Raw genomic sequence first — 24070 nt, 5'->3', positions numbered from 1 at the left:
TTTGGTGCATGTTTATTAGCCAATGAGAAAAAATTCATAATGAATTTTGGCAATATGGTGATCATAAAAAATAAAATTCTTTAATTTAAATAAAGTTGTACTACTATAGTAGGTCAAATCTGTTGGTCTTTCAAATGAATCTATTCATATAATATAGTTATCATTATCATTTAATATTACCAATATGCAAAAATAAATTCACACAAAAAATCAATTAGTTCAGAAAAAAGGGCTATATAATAGCTTTCCTAGATTTCAATCTTACTGTAGTACACAAAGGGAATATATAGAAAGCCAACTGAATTCACAAATGGTGTAAAATCTATATATCGATTATTGTAAAGATCATTACATTGATTTTTTTAAAATATCATCTTTATAGACATATAGTTAATTTCTAATTAATATTGAATTTGTCCATCAAAAAAGTATCAGTGTGATTTAATTTTATAAGAATAAAAAAAAAATTTTTTAATAAAAATATCATGGGATTTTATATAATTAAATATAGGAACTATTAAATATACACATCCTTAAATTACAAAAAATAAATTAAAACATTACTAATATTTAAAATACAGACAATAAATTTTTAAAATTGCGCTCTGGTAGTGCTGTAAATTAACGTCAAAAGTAACGTAGTTACTAACGTCGTTGAAGAAAAGGAACGCCATTCGTTACCTTCTTCTAGAGGTAACGAGTAATGGCGCATTTTTTTTTGAGTAATAGTAACGCAAAACGTTACTTTAAAATTTTTCTTAAAAAATATTAAAAAAAGAAAAACATTTTATTGTACTATAAAATTACTATTAATTTCTTTTTATCAAACTTTTTTTAATCGGTCGTCTATAAATTTTATTAAATTTCTTTTTACATAAAACCTAGTTAAAAAAAATATAATTTATAAATTTATAATTATATAATTAAAAATAAAATTCTATAATTGAGTCCCCAAAAAGGAACTATAATTGTGGCTAAAAATTTCTATTTGGATTTTTTTTCTAATAAAAAGAAATTTTCTGAGTTCCGTATTTTATTACCCAGATTTTTTAAAAACATAAATGTTGAAGGCGAAAAATGCCCGTTAGTAGAGGTCACTACTGGAGTGAATATGAAGTTTTTAAAATTTTTGTATTTGTTTGTCTTTTTAGTTTCTGCCTGTGTTATTAAATTGAAATTTATGTTTGAAGGGAATGATGAGACACACGTGTAATCCCATATGAATGATTTGCCGAGGGCCCAAGGTATGGTTGTCATACCATCAGGTCTTAAGCCATCTACTTGAGATAAGTTTGATGGTTCAAAATTGTTTGGAATGTGTGCAGCTGTTAGGCTTCTTTACAGCTGAGTGGCGTTGATGTCGCCCTTGACTAAATATACAATTTAAGCCATATCTACCCTTTGAATCGACGGGTGATTTGCATTTGATGCAGGCATGAGGCTGTACTATATCACAACCTAGATGTAAATCAATGGTTACTCTCAATTGTTCATCTGATAAAAGATTACCAAGGTTACGACTAGGGAGTGATTCTAACCATTCATGACCACCAAGTCTGTCATGTTTGATATTTCGGATTTAAAGTGAATTTTTTTTGTGTGTGATGATTGATGGTAATACGGTGTTAATGGGTGTGTTTGCCTTCCATTTGTCAATAGCGTCCTCTAATAAACGATCGGTAGGGCATATGAAGCCAGAAATCATAGAATTGTTAGATAATCTAGATGATACGAATGATGATAAGGATAAAAGATTGAGTGGAAAAAAATCGAAACCGCCTAGTTTGGAAGGTAGCTGAGCAAGTGAGCAATTGAATGAGTTTAAATTTATGTTTAAAATTTTTTCTAGAAATATTTTAAATTTATCCTGAATTATAGATATGAATTCGTTGTTTTTGAAAAAAGATGATGATCGGAATGTGCAAAAATTTAGGTATATACAGGCATTTGCGTATTAAAAATAAAGATTGGTGTGCTGGTAGGAGACATAGAATGTGCTCCATGCTGTAAAAGCTTTTAAAAATCTTCTGAATTGGTAGCATTAGCTAATGGGGACCCAAGTAAGGTTAAACTATCAGGAGCAATGATTTTGTAGCCTTCCAACTTTTGTGGCTTATTTAATAAACTTAATTCTGTTTTATTTATGTTGAGTACCAGGCCGATAGCTTGGGAATTGATTTCCAGCTGTTTTAAGGCGCTTAGTACATTAGCTGAAGGGCCACAGATGGTCCCATCGTCTAAATACCATAGATTAAGATCTAGGTTGAAATTTTGTTTGATTTGGTGATGAGATGATGGATTCCAAAACAAAAAAGAAGAGGTCCAAATGGATCCCCTTGTTGGATGCCCTCTTGGGATAAAATCTGAAAAGATCCATATGTCAAAGGTGTCTGAAAGCCATATGAGGATTCAATAAATTTAGAGTAACAGGGAAAAGTTTCATAGAAGAATTTTAAAAATGAGGTACGATGTAGGCTATTGAAGGCATTTTTGAAATCTAGTTTACATATTACAGAATATGGTGGTGGGATTTCTAAGTAAATTCTTAAGGTATGAGCCGCTATTTCACACCCGCCCGTGATCCCAAAACCTAATTGATAGGTTTGATGTGTTCGATTGATTTTGGCTATTAATCTTCTGAAAAAGGAGCCTACTGCAATGGGACGGGTACCACCGTCTGGCTTGAATAATGCAATTAGACGTGCACCAAAAAGGATTTGGTGAGTTTGTATTGGAATATCATTATTAATTATGTTATTACAAAAAGTTGTTAAAACCTTGATGACAGAACTATGGGAAGGATTTTTTGAATTAATTAAGTATTGAAAATAGGAGGGTCTGAAACCATCAAGACCACCTGCTGAGTTTTTATTGAAAGAATTGATAGCATTGACTATTTCATTACTGTTAAAAATTACAGTCTGGTGATTGGAGAGATGGGTAGATTATCTGTGGAAGCTTCGGGATGTAGTTGTAATGTTTCTTCATTGATAGGAGAAAGATGGTTATCTGAGGATATAGGTTTAATTACACAGCCTATGTCACCGATCTATTTTATTTGATATTATTTTGCATTTGTGTGTTATATCATCTACTTGCTTTTTAACATTATGATTGTAATTAATCATTTGAATAGTGTCAAAATTATCAATGTTTGATTTTATTTGTTCATGTAATGGGGTTTCTTTGTTAGCGGGACGTATAAGACATTTGTGAGAGAAGGTTAATAAGTCTTCCCATGATTTTAAACAATTTAAGTTATCATTAACTTTTGTGATAAGTTTAGTAACAAAATTTGAAATTAGGTTTCTAGATTTATTTGGTAGATGTGTTAAAGTGGGTCTTTTTTCCATTCCAAAAATCTTTCAAGAAAATCTATGTTAATAGGGGGAGGATGAGGCTCTAATATTTAATAAGGGTTTGGGTATTGTTATAATTTCATTGGTTAGAGATTATTGAGACTTGAGAGGAAGGACATGTTGACCCTTTGTAACTATGTTTGTATAAAAGACTGGCCTTTGTCACTTTAATTAGTTTTGCACAAATGTTACAAATTGTTGACATTATTTTATTTAATTTTTTTTTTTAAAGAAAAAATATTTTTAATATGAAAATTAAAATTTCTTAGCAAAACTATGTATATAGGATTATAAATTATTAAATTGGTGTTACAAAATTGCTTGTTATAAGTGAGGGTATGTGTAATGTGCAAGAAAACTATGAGAGGTATTGTTTGTAATTTTGATCCTGCACATCTAGGCAATGATGGTCCACAAAGAGACAGAAATTATTTTCACGTTTGTCGGCAAGTAATTGGATTATTTTATGAATGATAAAAATAATTTTCATTTCATGGATAGATGATTTCACACCTTTAATCTCGAAATACCAAACAGATATATCAGTCAATCTATCTTTAGATTGCATTCAACTCTTTCAATTATCTGACAGACTTGGTGGTCATGAATGGTTAGATTCACTCCTCGTAACCTTGGTAATCTCTTATTAGATGAACAATTGAGAGTAACCAATCTAGGTTGTGATATAGTACAGCCTCATGCCTGCATCAAATGCAAATCACCCGTCGATTCAAAGGGTAGACGTGGCTTAAATTGTATATTTAGTCAAGGACGACATCAACGCCACTAAGCTGTAAACCATATAATAAATAGAAGCCTAACAGATGCACACATTCCAATCTCAAGTAGAGGGTTTAAGACCTGATGGTATGACAACCATACCTTGGGCCCTCGGCAAATCACTTATATGGGATTACACGTGTGTCTCATCATTCCCTTCAAACATAAATTTCAATTTAATAACACAGGCAGAAATTAAAAAGACAAACAAATACAAAAATTTTAAAAACTTCATATTCACTCCAGTAGTGACCTCTACTAACGGACATTTCGCCTTCAACATTTATGTTTTTAAAAAATCTGGGTAATAAAATACGACTTTTCACAAATGAACCCAGAGAATTTCTTTTTATTCGACAAAAAATCCAAATAAAAAATTTTAGACACAATTAGGGTTCCTTTTTGGGGACTCAATTATAGAATTTTATTTTTATTTTTAATTATATAATTATAAATTTATAAATTATATTTTTTTTAAACTAGGTTTTATGTAAAAAGAAATTTAATAAAATTTATAGACGACCGATTAAAAAAGTTTGATAAAATGAGTATTATTATTTTAATATAAATAATTTATGATGAGTTTTTAATTCATATCAACCACAATTCCTACATTTTTATTTTAAATACTCATTAAATTTTCAGTCGAATGTTAATCTAATTAATATTCAATCAAAATTCAAAGTAAATGTTAATAATAATATAAATATTCTATTTTATAATTTATTTTAATAATATTATGTCCATAGTACTTACTTCTTCAGGTGAAGATGATTTAATCCTTCCCTGGTCCCAATTTGAAACATGTTTACCAGATAAGATATAGGAGTTTAAAGCATGGAAAAATGCTACATTTTTAACAAAATCCACCTCATTTATTTTGAAATATCTCGAGAAATAATTAGGTTAGAGATAAATTTTAAAATGTAGCTTAATAATAGTTCTTTAATATGACATACAAATAAATATAATAGAAATCTGATTAATATCGAAAACCGGATGTATAAACCAGGAGAAAAAGGGTATTTTAAATTTTTCCCCTGTGCACTGCTTTATATTTGTACAAAATGCTAGACTAGGATGAACATAGTTCTAGGAGTTATGACTCTTTATATAGCTAAATTTGATCATTTAAACATAAATATCATCATATTTAAATTTAATGAATAGTTATGAAATAATGTTTATTTAAAAATTCAATCTAATAGGCCCTTACTTTTTTTTATCTTTAACAAAATTTTTGAGAGGCGGCTGGGATAATATGCTTTATTTATTACTTTAGTTAAATTTTGTCACGAAATTACTTGGCAAAATAATTTTAAATATTTTATTTAGCATAAAACAATCTACCAAAATTAAAATTCAACAAATGTCTTTATATTTAATCGATAAATTCACCTTGATATTGTAGTTTTCGTAACCCCTAATGTTAGCTCCTTAATTTTTATTTCATCTTAAAATCATAATCATAATAATAATTCTTTATTTTCTCATAATGCATGTTCTATTTATTTCAAACAAAATTGATCCTATTCTTGAAGGAAAAATTTAATAGAGTGGCTAAAATTTATTAATTTTCTAATGCAGTTCCAAAACAATGGATTTATTTAACTATGCAGGAAATAATATCCATGGGGTAAATTATATATTTGTGAGCAATAATTAATATATCAATATGGAAAATCATCTTGAAAGCAGGTTTCTGTGAGCAAAGAGATTCTGGAACACAAAAGTTCCATGCTTAGGCGAAAACAAAATGAAAGTCAAAATTTATTCAAATTCTTTCGATGATTTAATATATGATATATTTTAAATATAATTATAAATTTTTAATTGTATTATATGTAATTATGCAATTTGAGACAAATAAAGTTATAAATATGTTTTGAATTATTTTGTCAAGCAATTTCGAAACAAAATTTAATAAAAGTTTAAATAAAGTGCGAATTTTGTACAAATATAAAGCAGTGTGATAAAAATTTTGAACCTTTTTTATGGCTATTTCCGGTTTTATACATATAGATTGATGCATTTTATTCTAAACCATGATGTATTACAACCTAATCTATATAAGCAGCTGCATATATAAAAAACATGTATTAATAAAATAGGATCCATTCAACTATACTTTTCCCTTAAATTATAAATAATATTTATTACCTATACACTTTAAATCTGTTATGTCAAGAATAAGTAATATACAAATTTGCAATTTAAAAAAAAACAATAACACTCTACCAAGGAGTATAGGAAATGTGATAAATAACACCTACTAAAATCAAAATGATTTGTAATATTTGTCCTATTAAATATTCTTAAAATAAGCTAAATTTAATTGGCCCAAGCCCATTAAAATAACCTAGAGGGCCCGCTAGGAAATATATATAGGAAATATATATAATTAGATAACGGGGCTGGGTATGGGCCTGAAAGCCAACCCGGCCCAAATTGTAAACTATGGCAAACCATGATACACTTTGAAATTTTCCATTTTTCATGGCCAAGGCTATATTTGGTGCGTTATCACGAATTAAGCGTATTTTGTTTTTTTTATTCCCCAAATAATTAATCTCGCCTAAAATATGAGCAATGTTTATTGTAGTATAATACGTTAGTCTTGGGTTATATAATGGCATGTTAGAGAGATATGAGAATCACCACCTGAATTTCTAGAAATAAGAACCCTCAGCCAAAATTTTTTTCGGAAAATTTTTCATATATATCAGAAATTACTCTTTGCGAAAAATACTTTCTATTGGAAAATTCAGATATAAATGATGTAATAATTTTTTAAAGCAGTTATCCTCCAATATAAAAATTAGCTGATGGTCGCAGGCTATCATTTCTTCAATAAGTTTAGATATAATTATGGATTTAGAATCAGAAATTTTCCAAATATTAGTTTTATTAAGAATGACAGATATTGTTTGTTGGCTAACTTTTAAGGGCTCTTCTTTTTTAAAATTTATTTTGTTAAGCATCCATAGTTTTAAAAATAAATAAAAAAAATTAAACTAACTTTATTTTATATAAGTTAAAGGTTAAATCAAATAAATGAGGTTTTATTATTTCAACAATAATTAAACCTGTTCCATTTTTATGAAAATAAATCATACCTGCAGACCCAGAATCTATTATTATTTTTAAAAATTTATTTGCTTATAGTTGGTTATTCATTATTTTTGACTAGACATATTTTAAACAAATCTTTAAATTAAAGGAAAGGAACCGCCTCATATTTCCCTATGTGGGGTCGCTAGTAAAGAGCAGAAGTCAGTGAGTTTAAATCTAATTTGATTATTTTTTTAAAAAAAGAGATTTTTTTTTTTTATTAACCTTAAAAATTTCTTTTTCGGCTGGAGAGGATGCGGCGTTTGGAACGGATTTAAAGGCTTCAGAATTTTTCTTCGTGAGAGCTTCAATATTTTCCTTCAATTTTTCGACTTGTTTGTGATTTTCAAAACTGGCTACTTTGTTCTAAATATGAAAAAGGTTAAACGTAAAGAATCAAATAAACATGATTTGATTTTAAGCAAGAAACGTCAATCTTTTTAAGTGACAGAAATTGGATTAAATGCTATGACACGTGTAAATGAGTAATGACATTATTTTTTTAGCAAAGAATAATATAAATTATATTGCAATACCTTGATCTCATCGGACCTGGCTTCTTCATATAGTTTACAGGTTTTTTCAACATCGCTTTCAATCTTATATTTAATTTTTAAAACAAACTTTTATATTTATTAAGCTCATTTACTGCATGATTTTTGTTTCAATTTACATAATACGCTCATAATATTCCCGCTTTTAAGCATGTCGGTCAAAATTTGAAATCAGAACCCGGAACTAATTTAGGAATTGGAACTTCTCACGGAAATAGAACCATTTTCTAAAAATTTTACGAATCCGAACCAGTTTAAAAAAAAGTGGACAACAATTTTGAATGATTTATTTTAGAATTTAATAATATTTTTGTAATAGCTTGTTAATAAAGTTTTGAACCGGAACCCTTGGAACCGAGCAAATCTAAGAATCGAAACATGAATCATTGTTACTTTAAAATATTACGAACCGAACCTTTACCAATACAGGTTACAAATTCTGGTTTTGATCTCGATTTCCTGAAATCGTATCAAATTACAATGCTTTGTCGACTTATTATGCTTATCTCTTCAACTACATTTTAGTAAATGAAAATTAGTTTACCATATTTATTTTTACTGATTTTTATAAAACGTTTTTATGTGTGTAAACAAACAATAAAATAGTAATTTAGAATTTATTTAAGAGTTTTTGGCAATCGCTAATTGATATTCGCGAATAGAATATTAATAAAGAGATATTCGATCGACAAATATAAGATGGCTAACCGTTTTGCGTAAATCGGAGTGAATTTTAGATAAATTGATCAACGGCTTGACTATATCTTCGTTCAAAGTCACACTTATATTTCTAAGGGAAGAGGGAAAAATAACAAAAAATAAGTGTATATAAAAATTATTGGGTTATCAGCATATTAGTCTTTTAAAATAATATTAAAAAAGAAATATACATTAATTATTATTTTGCGATTACGGATTGTGGGTGACCTGAATATACTGGCTAATTTGATTAAAATAGTCTTTTTTTATTCATAATCATATAAATTTGATTGGAGAAAATATGATTTCCAATCTCATTAATCATATCCTTAAACAGGAAAAATATAAAGTATATATTACTTGTGAATTTGGGACTCTTCATCCATTTCTTGGCATATGACTTCCCAAGCGAAAAATATGGAATTCCTTGATGTCATAAAAAATTTTATATATATCGCTAATAGCATTTGCCATTTTAATTTACAAAAAGTGCTTCCTTCGCCTTCCGATAGCAAAATAATGTTTGTTTTCTTAAAAAAACGAGATGACTATAAAAACATTATTTTTTTCCCGTGCTCGTCTCTTCATTTATGGGATGTACCGATATTTTATTTTCAAAATATAAATTATCGGCAGATATTATAAAATTTTCCGATCCGATAAAATGGCATCTTAATTTTTAAAAATTTATTTTAGTGCGTTCATATCCTCTCGCTTTTCCTGCGAGCCCATCATACAAACACTCACCAAACATCCTGACCCCTTACTCCTACAGGTAATTGATCTATGGAAGTCCCTCTCATTAGTCGATCCTCCATCGTCGGCACTACAGAAGGATTGGGATAAACCTCTAGTTGGCAACTCCGTTGCATTCCTTAAATCGAGAAGCCAACCAGAGGACCATTCTCTACTCTTCTCCACGCAGGTAGTGGATACGAATTTCTTGAGGCATTCCCATCGCGAAACCTTGACCAGCTCCTAGGCAATGACGAACTACGTCACGCCATAGGTCTTAGACTTAATTGCGATATGGTAATGCCTTATCACTATATACTTTGTCAAACGTCGGTCAACTCCAAAGGCCGTCACTCTCTACATTGCAAGCGCTGTAGAGGTAGATTCATTAGGCATTCAAAATGCAATGATACCATTGCCAGGGCCTTAAAATCCGCCGGCATCCCATCCACCCTTGAGCCTACTGGCCTTTACAATTCCGATGGTTCGACTATGATCCCTTGGAAGAGGGGGGAATGCCTAACCTGGGATTTCTCATGCATCGATCCTCTTGCCACTTCCAATATAAATAGAGATGTCATACTAGATGCCGAGGGGAATAAACTAGCTAAATATTCGACATCTCTTCCCGCCAATTATACATTCCTACCATTAATCGCCACGACTCTAACGTCGTTCGGCTCTCATGCCCTGGCCTTCTTTAAAGAGCTGGGAAAACGGATCTCTGCAAGGACCGAGGATCCCAGCGAGGGATTCTACCTACGCCAAAGATTAGCCATAAACATAGTAAAATACAATTATCTCAGCTTTATTTTTCAATATCCAAAACCCCCTAATTGAACACTATGCATAGGATAAACTTTGGCCATTTTGCTGCCTATTATAATGTTAACGCGAAAAGGGAACTTGAATCTCAATCAATAAAAAATAGCAAGAATTTATAACTTTATATAATTAAACAGTTTGTTTACGCAAATATATATTTTTTTATAAAGCAATTATCTTTTTTAGTCCGATTTTTGGTTATTAAAATATTTTCATTATTATGCAAAAAGTTTATTTTTATTAAATAGTAATTTATGAAAGTTAAAAAAAAATATAAATAGATTAATGTTAAAATATAAATAAGTGATTTATCAATAAAAATATTTTATATAACCTTTAGATTCATGAATATAAACTATATAATATATTTAAGTGACTTATGTTATCGTATAGTTTTATTATAGATCAATGCTAATAAAAAGTATATGAGATGAGTAGATGTAGGTAATGATGCAAAATAGCTAAAAAAGGCTAAATTATATTTTAGCCGGAAATATATTGGCTAAGCCTCGAGATTTCGCTAGTGGATGTTCAAACTCTTGAGCCATTTATGAGCATAATTTTCTGGCTTGCGTAATATTTTTCTGGATAAAACACTGAGTTCGTCGTTTTAAAAAACTGGCTCAAATGGAGCGATTTTGCAATACTAGATGTAGGCATTAAAAATTAAAACGAGTAGTATGTTTACAGAATACAAAAACAGATATGATATCAGATCGGTACGGCCTCCAAAAAGTGATATCGATACACTCTACTTCATTTAATTTTTTTTCTTTATAAAATGATAATTTTTTTGCATTATAAAATTTAATATAAGATTTGATATATCATCAAAATATGTTTTAAAAAAAAATATATATATATTTAACAAAAAAAATTAGAGAAATTTGACGGCGACTATATATTTATGACGTCGTTGTCCTTTTGTCATTTTAGATGAATAAAAATATCGGTAGAAGTAAACTAAATATTTTATAATTTTTGGACTCAGGATTTTAGGATTTGTATCTACAATATTTGTGGAAGGATCTCCTTCTCTTTTTTTCCTTCTTATTGACTACTTAAAATTCAAGCCTCACTCGGTAAATTAATAAGAAACTTAACCATACTTTAGCCCTATACCTATATTTGCTCTCCTTTCTTCTTCCTACCAAAAAAAGTTCTTATTTATGTCATTGCTAATATGTTTTAAAAAATATTCCGTATTATTCATAAAACATCAATTTTTAACACCTAGTAATCTAAATTTTGTTTCTATTGATTTTCCAAAGTTATTCGAATAATATGAATAAAGAGAATACGAGAATGAATTTGAAGTGGAATTGAAATAAATATTTTTTTAAAAAGCCAGGTGAAGTCATAATTTTAAATTAATTTTATGATATTAATATTTAAGAAAACAAACCCAATATTTATTATAATTAAATTTGTTCAATAGGAAAACGCTTTTGTGTAATGAAAAATCTAAAAAACTTGTTATGGACCCGATCGAACCAAGAAAGGGGAGGGGTTAAATATCGGTAAGATTTAGCCTAAATATAAAATGGCAAAAATTAGGAAAAGCCGTTATGATTGTGTTTTATTTGATCTGAATTCCTAACTGTTATTTTTTTACAATTCGGGGATTTCATTTTTATAGAATGTGATTCCTAGTAGATTTGGTCTTTTTGAATATGATAAATCAATGTAATATTAAATTGAAAACTAAATGACTACAGCTCGCCTTAGCTAATATATAAATCATTAATTTTTTAAAATTTTAAAGGAAAAAGGAAAAAGGATAAAAAAATTTAATTTAAAGGGCGATAGTTTTTGCCGAGATTCGACTCCTGTCCAGGTGGCCTTGGAAGTTAAAAAATCAAATCAATGTCCGGTCCCATCTATCCCAAAGAGACCGTTAAAACGCCATTTTGATTATCACAAAAAATAAGATATGGATATGAAACTGAGCTGCACCCGTAGACATCCCATAATATAATGGGTTATTTTTTATTTAAAGTGCGTTGGTTATCTACTGGTCAAAATACTTACGCGATAATTGTCATTGTTTGTCAATACTCCTTTTTATCTTGTCAAAAAAAATATTTTTAACATATTGTATCACATACTCTTGCTATATTTATTTTATTATGAAAATAATAATACAAAAATTTTTTTTAATTAGCTGACAGTGGCACACGGTGTTTCCTAAAAAAGCACCCTCGATTTTAAAAAATTCTTATAAAAAAAAGTAATCATTTTAAAAGTTTATATTATGACTAACAAAGACTAGATTAAATTAATTTGATATCTTTCAATTGCTTAGTAAAAAGTAATTTATAATATAAGTCATAATAAAATGTCATTTATCTTATAATCTTCAAAAAAATTAGTGTTAAATTAATAATTATTTGTTTCACTGATAAGATTTAATTGACTTATATATTCGCACCTCCAGGCGGATTAATTAAAGCAAATTAACTATTAGTGTTTGTAATGCGTAAATGACTTATTTGATATTGATTGTAAATCGATTTGATTCGAGGGCAATCTGTTTTTAAAATGATAAATTAAATTTTATAAATCGTCAACTGAGTATTATAATGTTCTATAACCACGTTTTTACAAATTTATTTTTGATAAATGCATCCTTCAGCGTTATATTCTTATATATCCACAATAAAAATGTTAAAATATAATTGAGGATATTTGCATTATCATAATCTGATCATCTAATTAAAATATAATTTTAAAATTCTTTCCGGAACAATTTAAAAAAATGAATATATAACACTAAATACCCAGCCGATGAAATAAGGTTCTTATAGAATACTTTCAATCTTTTAAAAACACTGTTTAATTAAAACTTTTTTTTATTACACGGTACGATCCAAAATCGTTTATACTCAATTTTTAGATGGATGGAATAAATGATTAAAAATAATAAGATGATATCTTAAATAAATTTTTCAACTCTGTACATTTTTAAAATTTACAAAAATAATCGTATTCTCGTATCATAATTTTCCCTACAAAAAAAAATCGATTTTATAAAAAAAATATATATTGGTAATGAAAAGGTCATATTATAAAAGTAAAAAATTAATAATATAAAAATATTAGTGATGGAGAAACATTTCTAAAAAAATGGAACGCGTTCGCGTTCAACGTTTATTGGACAAAAATCGAACGCGTTCACGTTCGTTCAAAATTTTATAAATTTTTTTTAAAATATAATTTAATATATGTCTTATATTTTTTAAACATTATATTAGACATGATAAAAAAGAATATAGTTTTTATTTGATAATATAATTATAAATGCAATATAATATAGCGATTTCTTTTAATTTTTAATGACAATTGTTTTTCAAAATTTTCATCTGAAAAAACGGTTGGCAGTTAATATGACATTAACTATATTAAAAACATGCTCTACATGGGCAGATGGATTGCGGTTTTAAACTTAACAACTCTTCTAACATGGGGAATTTATTAAAAACATTTATTGTTTTGTCTTTTGCTCCAAAAAATTGAGATAAATTAGCCTCCTCTAATTCATCCTCTACTTCCTCGTCAAAAAAATTAAGAGTTCTTGCAATATAATTTCAAGGGTTTTCAATAACGCTATGAGTTTATTAGTTTTGTTCTGTGGAAGTTTCATCCATGGGCATTGAGGCTTAAATATTGGTTGTATAATTGCAGAAAAATCATATTGATCTTCATATATGTTCTAATCTTATAAAAAATATATGTAATTAATTTGATAATGATAGGTTTAATACCTTTTATTAATCCCATTTATTACTGCGTCTATCAATAGTTAACCATATTTTAGGCTACTAATTTTTTTAATTTATAAATATTAAATCTTGAGATCAAATATACCTAAGGCATTTTTTCTTCAAATTTAATGATTATACTTAGTTACATTGTATAAAATAAAATAATTAATATTGTAAATGTCGTTTTAAATGGGAACTTGAAGATTTTAAAACTGATATAATACTTTTTGGGCACATTTTAACTTTGGTATGTATTGAATTAGTTCCTTTAATATAAGAGATACCGTAAAATATTTATCATATTATGGTCATGGTAATGTTAATTCATCTGATTTTAAATTTTCAGAATCACAGAGGATTATGATGAATAATATCCATGCTTACACTATAATCTAATAAATTAGAATATAAACAATAATATTCAAATTAATAAACCATAATAATGGCGTGTTAAAAAAAATTGAAATTTAAAAGGAAATAAAACAGCTAATTAAAAAATAAGAGACTTTTTCTTAAAAAATTAGGATTAATATAAATTTTTTAAATAAATAAAAATAAAATGTGTTTTTAAAATTGAACGAACGTTAAATTTGAACGCGCCAATAAAGGAAAGCTGTTCATCATTTTTTTCAAAAAAAACGAACATCGTTCATAAAAAATATAGTTAACCACCCCAGCCCCCATTACTTCATCGTTATCGCAAATTAAAAAATATGTAAAAGTGGTTCACATATGGCCTCAATTTTTAAACCCGGCCTAATTTAAAAAAATAGTATCGCCCCTTTGGGCCCAGTTAATATTTCTAATTTAAATCCTAATCAAAAAGTGGGGTAAAAAGTGGGGAAAGGATTTGCTAACTAGGAGTGAGTAGAAAAAATTCATTTTAAAAGACAACCACGGTGTTTTACGGCCCTAAATTCTTACTCATTTTTACTTTATAGAAATTTTTTTTTAGTTTCAACATTTAAAATTATAGATGAATCGCAAATGATTTTTTTAGATGTCATTTTATTTATGAGATTACCGTTATTACTATCTAAATTCGAAGCAGTAAATTTTGATTAGGATTATAATAAAACCTTGATCGTTGTTTTCAAAAAAAAACATATGGTCAAAATAACTAATTTTTATGTGATTTTTGAAATTTATTTTTTATAAAGTAAGGATTTGTGTAAATTTTTAAATTTAAAATGGAATAAATTTAAGATTTTATGACATAAAAAATATCTTCCCTATTTCTATTTTCTAGGTTTTAAAAAATTTTAATTTAAAAAAAAATAAGGGTAAAACGTAATAGCAGTATTAGAGGTCTACCGATACAACAACTTCTTAGAGACCGATTTGATATAATATAGACATAGGCCGATTACCAATCCGATATAATTATTCCAAATTTGTTCGTTATACATATTTAATATTTTTTAATGAACTTATCTACTTTTTTATAGTATAACTATACCATAATCTATGACTATAACATAACAATAACTTATGTCATTTAAAATATACATCTATCAAATTTTAATTAACCTATTATTTTTAGCTTATTAATAGTAAACATTATAATCTTTTTTTGTTTGTTCCAAAAGTCTTTCTATAGTGTAAAAGTATAGTATTTATGATCAATGTAGATTGTTAAATTTTTTTATTCATGTTTAAAATTATTTAGTTCGTTTTTTAAAAAATTTATCATTTTAATAAAAATACTCTTAACTTAATAAATATATTTTCTTAAATATTATGAAGACACCATTTTATGTAAATTTTAATAATTATCGGTCGATAACCCATATTTAAAAAAAGACAAATGACTAACCGGATCCGATAAAAAATATCAGTACATCCCTAAAAAGTATGATCGAGAAAATGCTATTGGGCCGAATCTCAAGATAGCATTAAAGATTGCCAACCAAAAAAAAATAGAAAATGTCCAAATTTTAAAAATAATTTTGGCATAATATAAATCCCCCAAAATAGTAAAATAATTTATTTAAAAAATAAGTCTATGTAAGAAAATAATAAAAAAATAAATAACTAAATGAAAATTGAAAATGAAGAAATTTTATCTCTATGTCTTAAAAATAAAATATATTAAAGAAAAAAATTTTAAAACTTATGAAAGTTTTAACAATTCGAATTTTTAAAAAATGATTTTGAACTTAGCCCAAAATGTAAATTGCATTTTAAAAGTAATAAATGGACTTACTCGAGAATAATGCTGCGTTAATAAGTATGAAATATACATTAAATAAATAATAATAATAATATACCTAATTTGTAATTAAATAAAATCATATTTTTAAACCAAATTACGAAAATTATAATTTAAGTCAACTACCTGTTATTATTATATATATATTTTTTTAAATTTTTCCTGCCTTTTTCTAATTTGAGTAAGATTTTATTTGATATTATTTTATTTTTTTCCAAAAAAAATTGAATGCAATCATTGCTAAAATAAAATAAGGCAAGATCATAATATATTATAAAATATTAGTATATAAATTAATTTCACTTTTCAACATTGATGGTCTGCCTTTTATCTTTCTTGAGCCTGAATGATTTCCTAATTTGACCGTATTTATCCTTCGATTGTTTTGATTTTTTATCATCAATGGAAGCATTTTTAGAGAGGGTTTTACAGTGAGTAAGCTTAGATTGCTCCTGATGGGTTTGTACTGTTCGACTCATCTTGATGGCTAATTTGGAGAGATTTTTGTGGTAATGAGATTCTAGGTTAGACCTTTCACGGGAGTAATTGAATGGCCAATTAAAATAAAAATATTATATGAACATTACAGTTGTGGGTTAACTTTCATAAAAAATAGAATCAAATTCAGTTCACAATGATGGAACTAACTTCCTATATAGAAATTTCATATTTCTGTAATATATAATATTATCTATTTTTAGGGGAAATTTAAAAATTTTTTATAACCCATGACCAATAACTATAATTAGCAATGACGTCAAAGTCAATAGGAGAGATAACAATATCAATATTCTATTGGTTATCAATACCAATCCGATTTTTATATTTATCTGCTCAGTGCTAACCAATAGCTGATAAATCAATCCAATAGTCGTGCTATATTAGTTTAAAGGCAATATCAATATAAATATTATTCGAAAATTAATAAGAATATAAAATATTTTTAGATTTTAGTGAATTCGAATAATGCTAAAAATATATCATTATGTTTAATTTACCAAGTGATATATATGCGGTTTGAATTTCCCGAAAAAATATATTGGCGCAATAATTATTACCTTAGAAAAATTAAATCTGGATCTCTTATCTATATATTTTAGCATCTGTGATAGTAATATTTTTGTATCTATGAAAATATATGCATATATTTATTTACGATATCGTAATTGGAGTGGAAGATAGTGGGAATCAAAACTCAAATAATGCCGGTCTGAAAACTTTTCTAATGAAATATTTTTTATTCTTCTGTGTGTTGTATAGATATAAATAAATACCAATATAATATAGGCAAAATAAACCAATACAATAGATTGAAACCAATATGTAAGCCAGCCTATGGGGGGCGCTAAGCCAGTTTAATAGTCACCCTCTTTTATGAGTAGTTAGCTAAAATACGTTACTTATTTAGTAGTGTTGTTAAAAGTTACTTTTGGAAAGTAACTAATTTTACATAATTAAAGGGTAATAGTTATTATATTATTTTAATAGTAATTTGTTAAAAGTTAGAGTTATATTTCAATATAACTTACTTTATAAATAATTTATATAACCCATCATTTTTAATATAATTTTTTTTATTATACAAAATTTTTACAAATTTTAATCAAAGGAATTTGAATGTACACAATCTAAATAAAGAAATAATTCCACTGAAAAAATTTAATAAATATATATTTACAATGATATAAATAAAACAAATTTTAGGGGCAAAAGATATTTTTGTGTTCGGTTCTGCTCTACCGAAAATAGAAGTTCTATTCCTATAAGAATGTAATCTTTCTATTTTTATTAATAAACCATTTAAACCTATAATAAACATCAATAATTATTAAGTAATAATTACAACATTCTCTAAAAAATTATAACTTAAATCTAATTTCAGTTTTAAAAAACATAAATTGGAAGGAAAATTATTTATTTTTAATTGATTTTAAAAAATATAATCCTAAAATTCTTCAATAATATACTAAATAATGAGTAATAATATTTTTATGTGAGACAAGATGTAATTTGGAAAAATAAATATTTATAAATGAGTAGTGATCAAAAATTAATTTTCAAATTTTTTGGAATGTTCTAGGACTTCCTTGAAATCAATGTTCCCATTCTGTTCCACAATTTTTTCCAAGTTCCAGTCTATGTCAAGGCATAAGCTATTTCAAAATTTATGATCAAAGGTGTGATAGTTTTTCTCCAAAAAATAAACTTCACTAGATCAAACCAGGAGTGTTTATATATTTAATAAAAAATAATTCAAAACTTGAGAAATTACTATATATTAAATAAGATATACATATCCAAAATTTTCAAAAGTAACTATTTACTGGTCATTTTAATTAGCAAAACTATTATTTTGCCACTTTAATAAAAATTTCCATTAATATTTTAAAATGATGAATATAATTAAATTTATTCAAATATTTAAAAAATTTTTAATCTGTTAAAATCCTTTAGTCTCTTGGGTTCATTTACTTATTACTTGAAATCAAAATGATGACACCTTGTGATCAGAAATAAGTTATAATTTACATATTTTATCTAGTTCTCTCCTGTTGAGTAGTTTGGCAAAATATATTTTTAGGGAAAAAGATATTCTTTGCTAGATATAGAATTGATATATATTTCATATTTAAATATCTCCTTTATGACTATCAAAAAAATAATAATTTAGGCTGAATTATTTTATTAATTATCTTTAAGGAAAAATAATTTCTAAGTATCTGCTTAAGTAGCTACTTTTTTAAGGAAAGTGGTTGTAAGCATGTAAATCATCAATAAGGCATGAAAAAATTAAAAAATGCAAATTTTCCATGAATCTATATACTTATATTGACCATAGATAGTTTAAAAGTTACATATTATGTTTATTCCATTTCCATCATGAAAATAGAAAATGGTAATTATTAAAAATTATTTTAAACAGATCTTGAATGATAATGCAAATAGTTTAAACAGAATGCATTCCTTAATTTGATTAATTCATTATATTAAGTGCCTAGTTCTATAAAATGGGTAGGCTGAAACTCGATTTATTTATATTTTTTTATCTAAAAATAATAAATATGTGATCGTGTGCATATGGGTGGAATTTTTTGATGTAATAATAATTTTAAGTTTCATTTCAAAAATTTTAAGAAATTCATTTTTTTGTGAAAGATTTCACAAAAAAAAATTATAATCTAAACTTATTAGCATTTAATATAGCGCACACCTTTTCCATTTTTAAGAGAAAATTTTCACAATTATTTAATTTTACATTAAAAAAGAGTATATTATTTAAAAATTTAATAGGTGTGTGCATATTGGATGATACTAAGTTAGGACTATTAAATCAAATGCTAGATAATTAAGCAATTTATTTGAATAAACTTAATATATAAACAATAATAATATATTATATTTTAAGGAAAAAAATAGTTCTATATAATTTATATCATTTAAAATTTAATTAATTTACTTATGACATATTTTTAATAATACAAAAATATTTTCACTAGGGGTGTACCGATATCACTTTTTGGAGGCCGATCCGATATTAAATTGATATCGGCCAATTACCGATCCGATATCATTTTAATTTTGTATCCTGTAAAGATACCAATGGTTTTAATATTTAATATACTTTTTATTAGTATAACATCTATAATTTAACTATACCATAACATATGACATTTAAATATATTATAATGATCAGTTATAATGATGAAGGAGAGCATGTACTGAAATTTGCGCAAGCCTTCGACCTTGCCTTAACCAACACCTACAATAGGAAAAAGACAGTCATTTAATAACATACGAAAGTGGTACAAGGAAAACACAAATAGATTACATGCTAAATCTCTCGCAGAAAATTAAAAGATGTAATAGACTGCAAAGTCATCCCAGGAGAAGATATCGCCGCACAACACAAGCTACTAGTCATGGATTTACACATCTCAAATAAATCCACTCAGAAAAAGATCTGGAACAATGCATCAAATGGGGCAAATTAAAAACAATGACAGATGCCTTTGCAATCAATGCAAACATTAAAACAATAGATTCCTCACAAGTCAGTGAAAAAATGTGGACAGACATTTCATCCAGATTAATAGTCACTGCCAAATCATGCAAAGAACTATGGTGGTGGAATGAAGAGGTACAAACCACTATAAAGGAGAAAAAAGCCCTATATAAATATGGTACAAATCCAAAAACCCAGATGACAAGACAAATTACAAAAAATCCAAGAGAAAAGCTACAAAGGCGGTGCCTAGGGCCAAATCTATGGCATACGATGACATGTATGAAGAACTACATACCAAAGAAAGGTAAAATAAAATATACAGATTAGCCAAACAGCGAGAAAAGAACTCTAGGTATATAAAAAGAGCTCCGAAAGTAATCAAAAATAAAGATGGGAAATTGATAATAAAGGAAAAAGAAATAATGAATAGATGGAAAGAATATTTTCAACCTTCTCAACTTTAATCCCCACATACTACATCTAGACGAACACTCCCCATGTAAAAACCTTGTACAACCTATAACAGAACAAGAAATAATCACATGCCTAAAGCATATGAAAAACAACAAAGCTAGGGGTCCAGACGATATTCGAAAGCCTTAAAGCACTAGGAGATGATGGAATATATCTCCTTACAAATCTGTACAATAAAATACTTGGAAATGAAGAGGTTCCCCAAAAATGGAGGCAGAGCTATCTAGTTCCTATCTTCAAAAATAAAGGAGATCCACACAATTGTCAAAATTACAGGGGCATAAAACTATGTCTAAAAATATACGAAAAAATAATAGAAAAAAGATTAAGAGACATAATCGAAATATGAGAGACTAAGTTTGGCTTTATGCCTGGAAGATCAACAACTGATGCTATCCACGCAATTAGGCAAATGTGTGAAAAATACATGGAAAAGAACAAAAAGCTACACATGGTCTTTCTCGATCTAGAAAAGGCCTTCTATAGAATCCCAAGAGAACTTATCTGGTGGGCGCTACGCCACAAAAAGGTTCCCGAAAAATATATAAGAATAATACAGGATATGTATATGGGCCATACAACAATAGTCCGTAGCACAACAGGTACTTCAGCAGGCTTCACAATAGCAGAAGGAGTTCATCAAGGGCCGGCTCTCAGCCCACTTCTCTTCATTACAGTAATAGATGTATTAGCACAGTCTATACCTCAATCAGTCCCGTGGAGAAGGAGCTTACCACCAGAAAAGGTGAAAGCTAAAGAGAAAAAAAAATAAATAATGATCAGTTATAGTTTATATTCAATTCAATTGCAATTCTGGGTATAAAATTTTTTTATTGATAAATCACTTATTTATATAATAAGTAATAATATTAATCTATTTAGATAAGTAATAAACAAATATATTATGAAATTTGAAATAAATATTTAAAATTAATATATCGAAGATTTCTTTTTAGAAATACCAAAATTTCCAATTTATCAGAGGTCTGCAGCGATGGGGACTGTCAATTTCACTAAAAACAGATTCTGAAGAGATTATCGCACACTTTTATAAACAGAATGCGCAAAAAAATAACAATATGGCAGAATGCTTATTAATTATTATTATTAAAAAATTAAACATAAAAATGAATTTCGATTTTATTTATAATAAATGGTAGAATATATAACTTTTTTTTAAATTTTATAATTTTTATTTTTGTTAAAACGTCATTTTTTATAGGATTGGATCGGAAAATTTTATATTTGCTTATAACCAATTTTTAAAATAGGTGAAATATCGGCCCGATCAGATAAAAAATATCGGTACATCCCTAATTTTTACATATATGTATATATATAAATGAGAGGAAAATTTTCTTCCAGTTCTGTGGGGTTCTAAGTCTTTATAGAGGAACCATTATAGAGAATGTATTTAATAGAGAAACATTTATAGAGAAAACAATTATAGAGAATGCATTTATAGAAAATTGTTTTATAGAGAATGTAGTTTATAGAGAATGTTTTATAGAGAATGTTTTATTTGGAGAATAATTTTTATAGAGAATTAATTTATAGAGAATGATATTATAGAGAATGGTTTTATAGAGAATGTCGATAATAGAGAATGATTTTAAAGAGAATTATTATATAGAAAAGGTCCTTATTAGAGAATGACTTCAAAGAGAATGATTTTATAGAGAATGTTGTTTATAGAGAATGATTTTAAAGAGAATTACTTTTATAGAGAATTATTTTGTAGAGAATTACATTGTAGAGAATTATTTTCTTTGATTTTATAAAGAAATATTATATATGGGACAATTATAGAGTTCAAAAAATTTATGCGGGATTTGAAAAATATATAAAAATTAATATTTTAATAATACAATTTAGTTTATTTGTTGTATTTTTTCGATGACTTTATTTGTTTCAACAATGGTTTTTTTGTAAACTCTTTTTAGTTCATATCAAGGTTTAGCTTGATTATTAACAGCTAAACCAAACCTGAAACGATTTGTTAAATATGTATGAACCGTTATTAAAGAGAATCTAAACTGAACCAACCATTTTTAAAATTTTTATATATTGCATTTATATGTCAGCTACCTAAATTAGCCTATAGAAGGGTTCTTAACTTTACCCTTATGGATATAATATGACGGACGAGAATCTTGATTCTAATTTTAATTAAGAAAAGGTTTTAACCAGTTTGGGTAAAAAATATGTCACATTTCCGTTCGTTCTGCGTTTCGGAACATGTTTCTAAATATACTTTCTATTTTATTATACAAATTTTATTCATAAATCTTTTTAATATAGATAACTAAGAATTCATTAATCAAATGATACACATTTAGATGTATGCGATGGCTTTAATATATTGAGTGTCGAAAGGTGCCGATCTCTATTTGGGGTTCCACATATTTATAGAGAAACCAATATTTTTGATTTAATAGAAGCACCATAATTTTGTCCTACCTAAAAAACCAAAACCGTCAATTGAAGGTTTCTATATAAGATATTATAGCGAATGCATTACCGCGAATGTATTATAGCGAATGTATTATAGCGAATGCATTATAGCGAATGCATTATAGTGAGTATAATACAGCGAAAATATTATAGCGAATGCATTATCGTGAATGTATAAGCGCGAATGTATTATCGCAAAGTATTATAGCGAATGCATTATCGCGAATTCATTGCCGCGAATGCATTATCTTAAATGAATTACATCAGTTGCGATATCGGGAAGGGAGTTTGATGAAAACTACAATTTTATATTTATCGGCCTTTAGACAGACTTAGTTGAACCTGGAAATTAAGTTAAAGTCGGGCTTGGGTCTAAATTTTTTTTTTTTTAAAAATAGGGTTAAGGCTTTTGATTTTTTTTGACTCAAAAAATATAAAAAAGATTCTAAGCAATAAAATAGATTTCTCTAAAGATTAGGGTATAGGAATTAAATTTTTATATTAATTGATTGTTTAAATATGCGTTTAGTTATATTTTTCAATTAAATTTGGGACAGGACAGGCTCAGGCCTAAAATTTAAAATTATGGCTAGGCTCCTAAAAATAAAGATTTTGGATGGAGCTTTGGCCGAAATAAATAAAATTTGCAAGGCACTAAGAAAAAAGTTTTATTTAAAACATTGAGCCAAACAGATAATTAGACCTCGGATTTATATTATTCTTTGACAAAGCATGCTTTAATTAGTGAGGGATTTAGTATGGACTTGATAAGCATTTTTTGATAATAAATTTGTATAAAGTTCTCTTATTGTTTAATCAAAAAGACAAGGTCAAAGCTTATCACAAGACATGAACAATATTCAGCATCATAGGTAGATTGTCGAATTGAATTGCTATCCATCTCAGTTTTTAATTCGTGTAATCTCTGATGATGATATTGCCACTATTGTGACTCAGGAATTGGGGAAAAAATAGATTATTGATTTCCTTAATTGATTCTTGCTAAGTTCTTGCTTACTGACGAGTCTTTTTTCTAATTATGTGATCAAAGACAAAATTGTATAAAAATGGATATAAAAATATAAAAAATATAAGTA

General features: G+C 27.1%; 1 protein-coding gene across 3 annotated transcripts in view; it reads right to left on the bottom strand.

Annotated features, from left to right (window-relative positions):
* LOC135928203 (nostrin-like) overlaps positions 1-24070 on the bottom strand; it is a 58123-nt gene that overhangs the window by 28553 nt on the left and 5500 nt on the right. For all 3 annotated transcript variants that reach the window (XM_065464622.1, XM_065464690.1, XM_065464761.1), the window contains 5 exons: positions 16343-16570; positions 8864-8929; positions 8513-8594; positions 7787-7849; positions 7476-7616 (listed from right to left, as the gene is read on the bottom strand). In XM_065464622.1, coding sequence (XP_065320694.1) covers positions 7476-7616; positions 7787-7849; positions 8513-8594; positions 8864-8929; positions 16343-16570 — 580 coding nt within the window. The remainder of the gene's footprint in view (positions 1-7475; positions 7617-7786; positions 7850-8512; positions 8595-8863; positions 8930-16342; positions 16571-24070) is intronic.

The sequence above is a fragment of the Gordionus sp. m RMFG-2023 genome, chromosome 1 (assembly GCF_954871325.1).
Source record: "Gordionus sp. m RMFG-2023 chromosome 1, tfGorSpeb1-WG-v2, whole genome shotgun sequence".
Lineage (NCBI taxonomy): Eukaryota > Metazoa > Nematomorpha > Gordioida > Chordodea > Parachordodidae > Gordionus > Gordionus sp. m RMFG-2023.
This window is presented reverse-complemented; position numbering and strand designations above follow the sequence as displayed.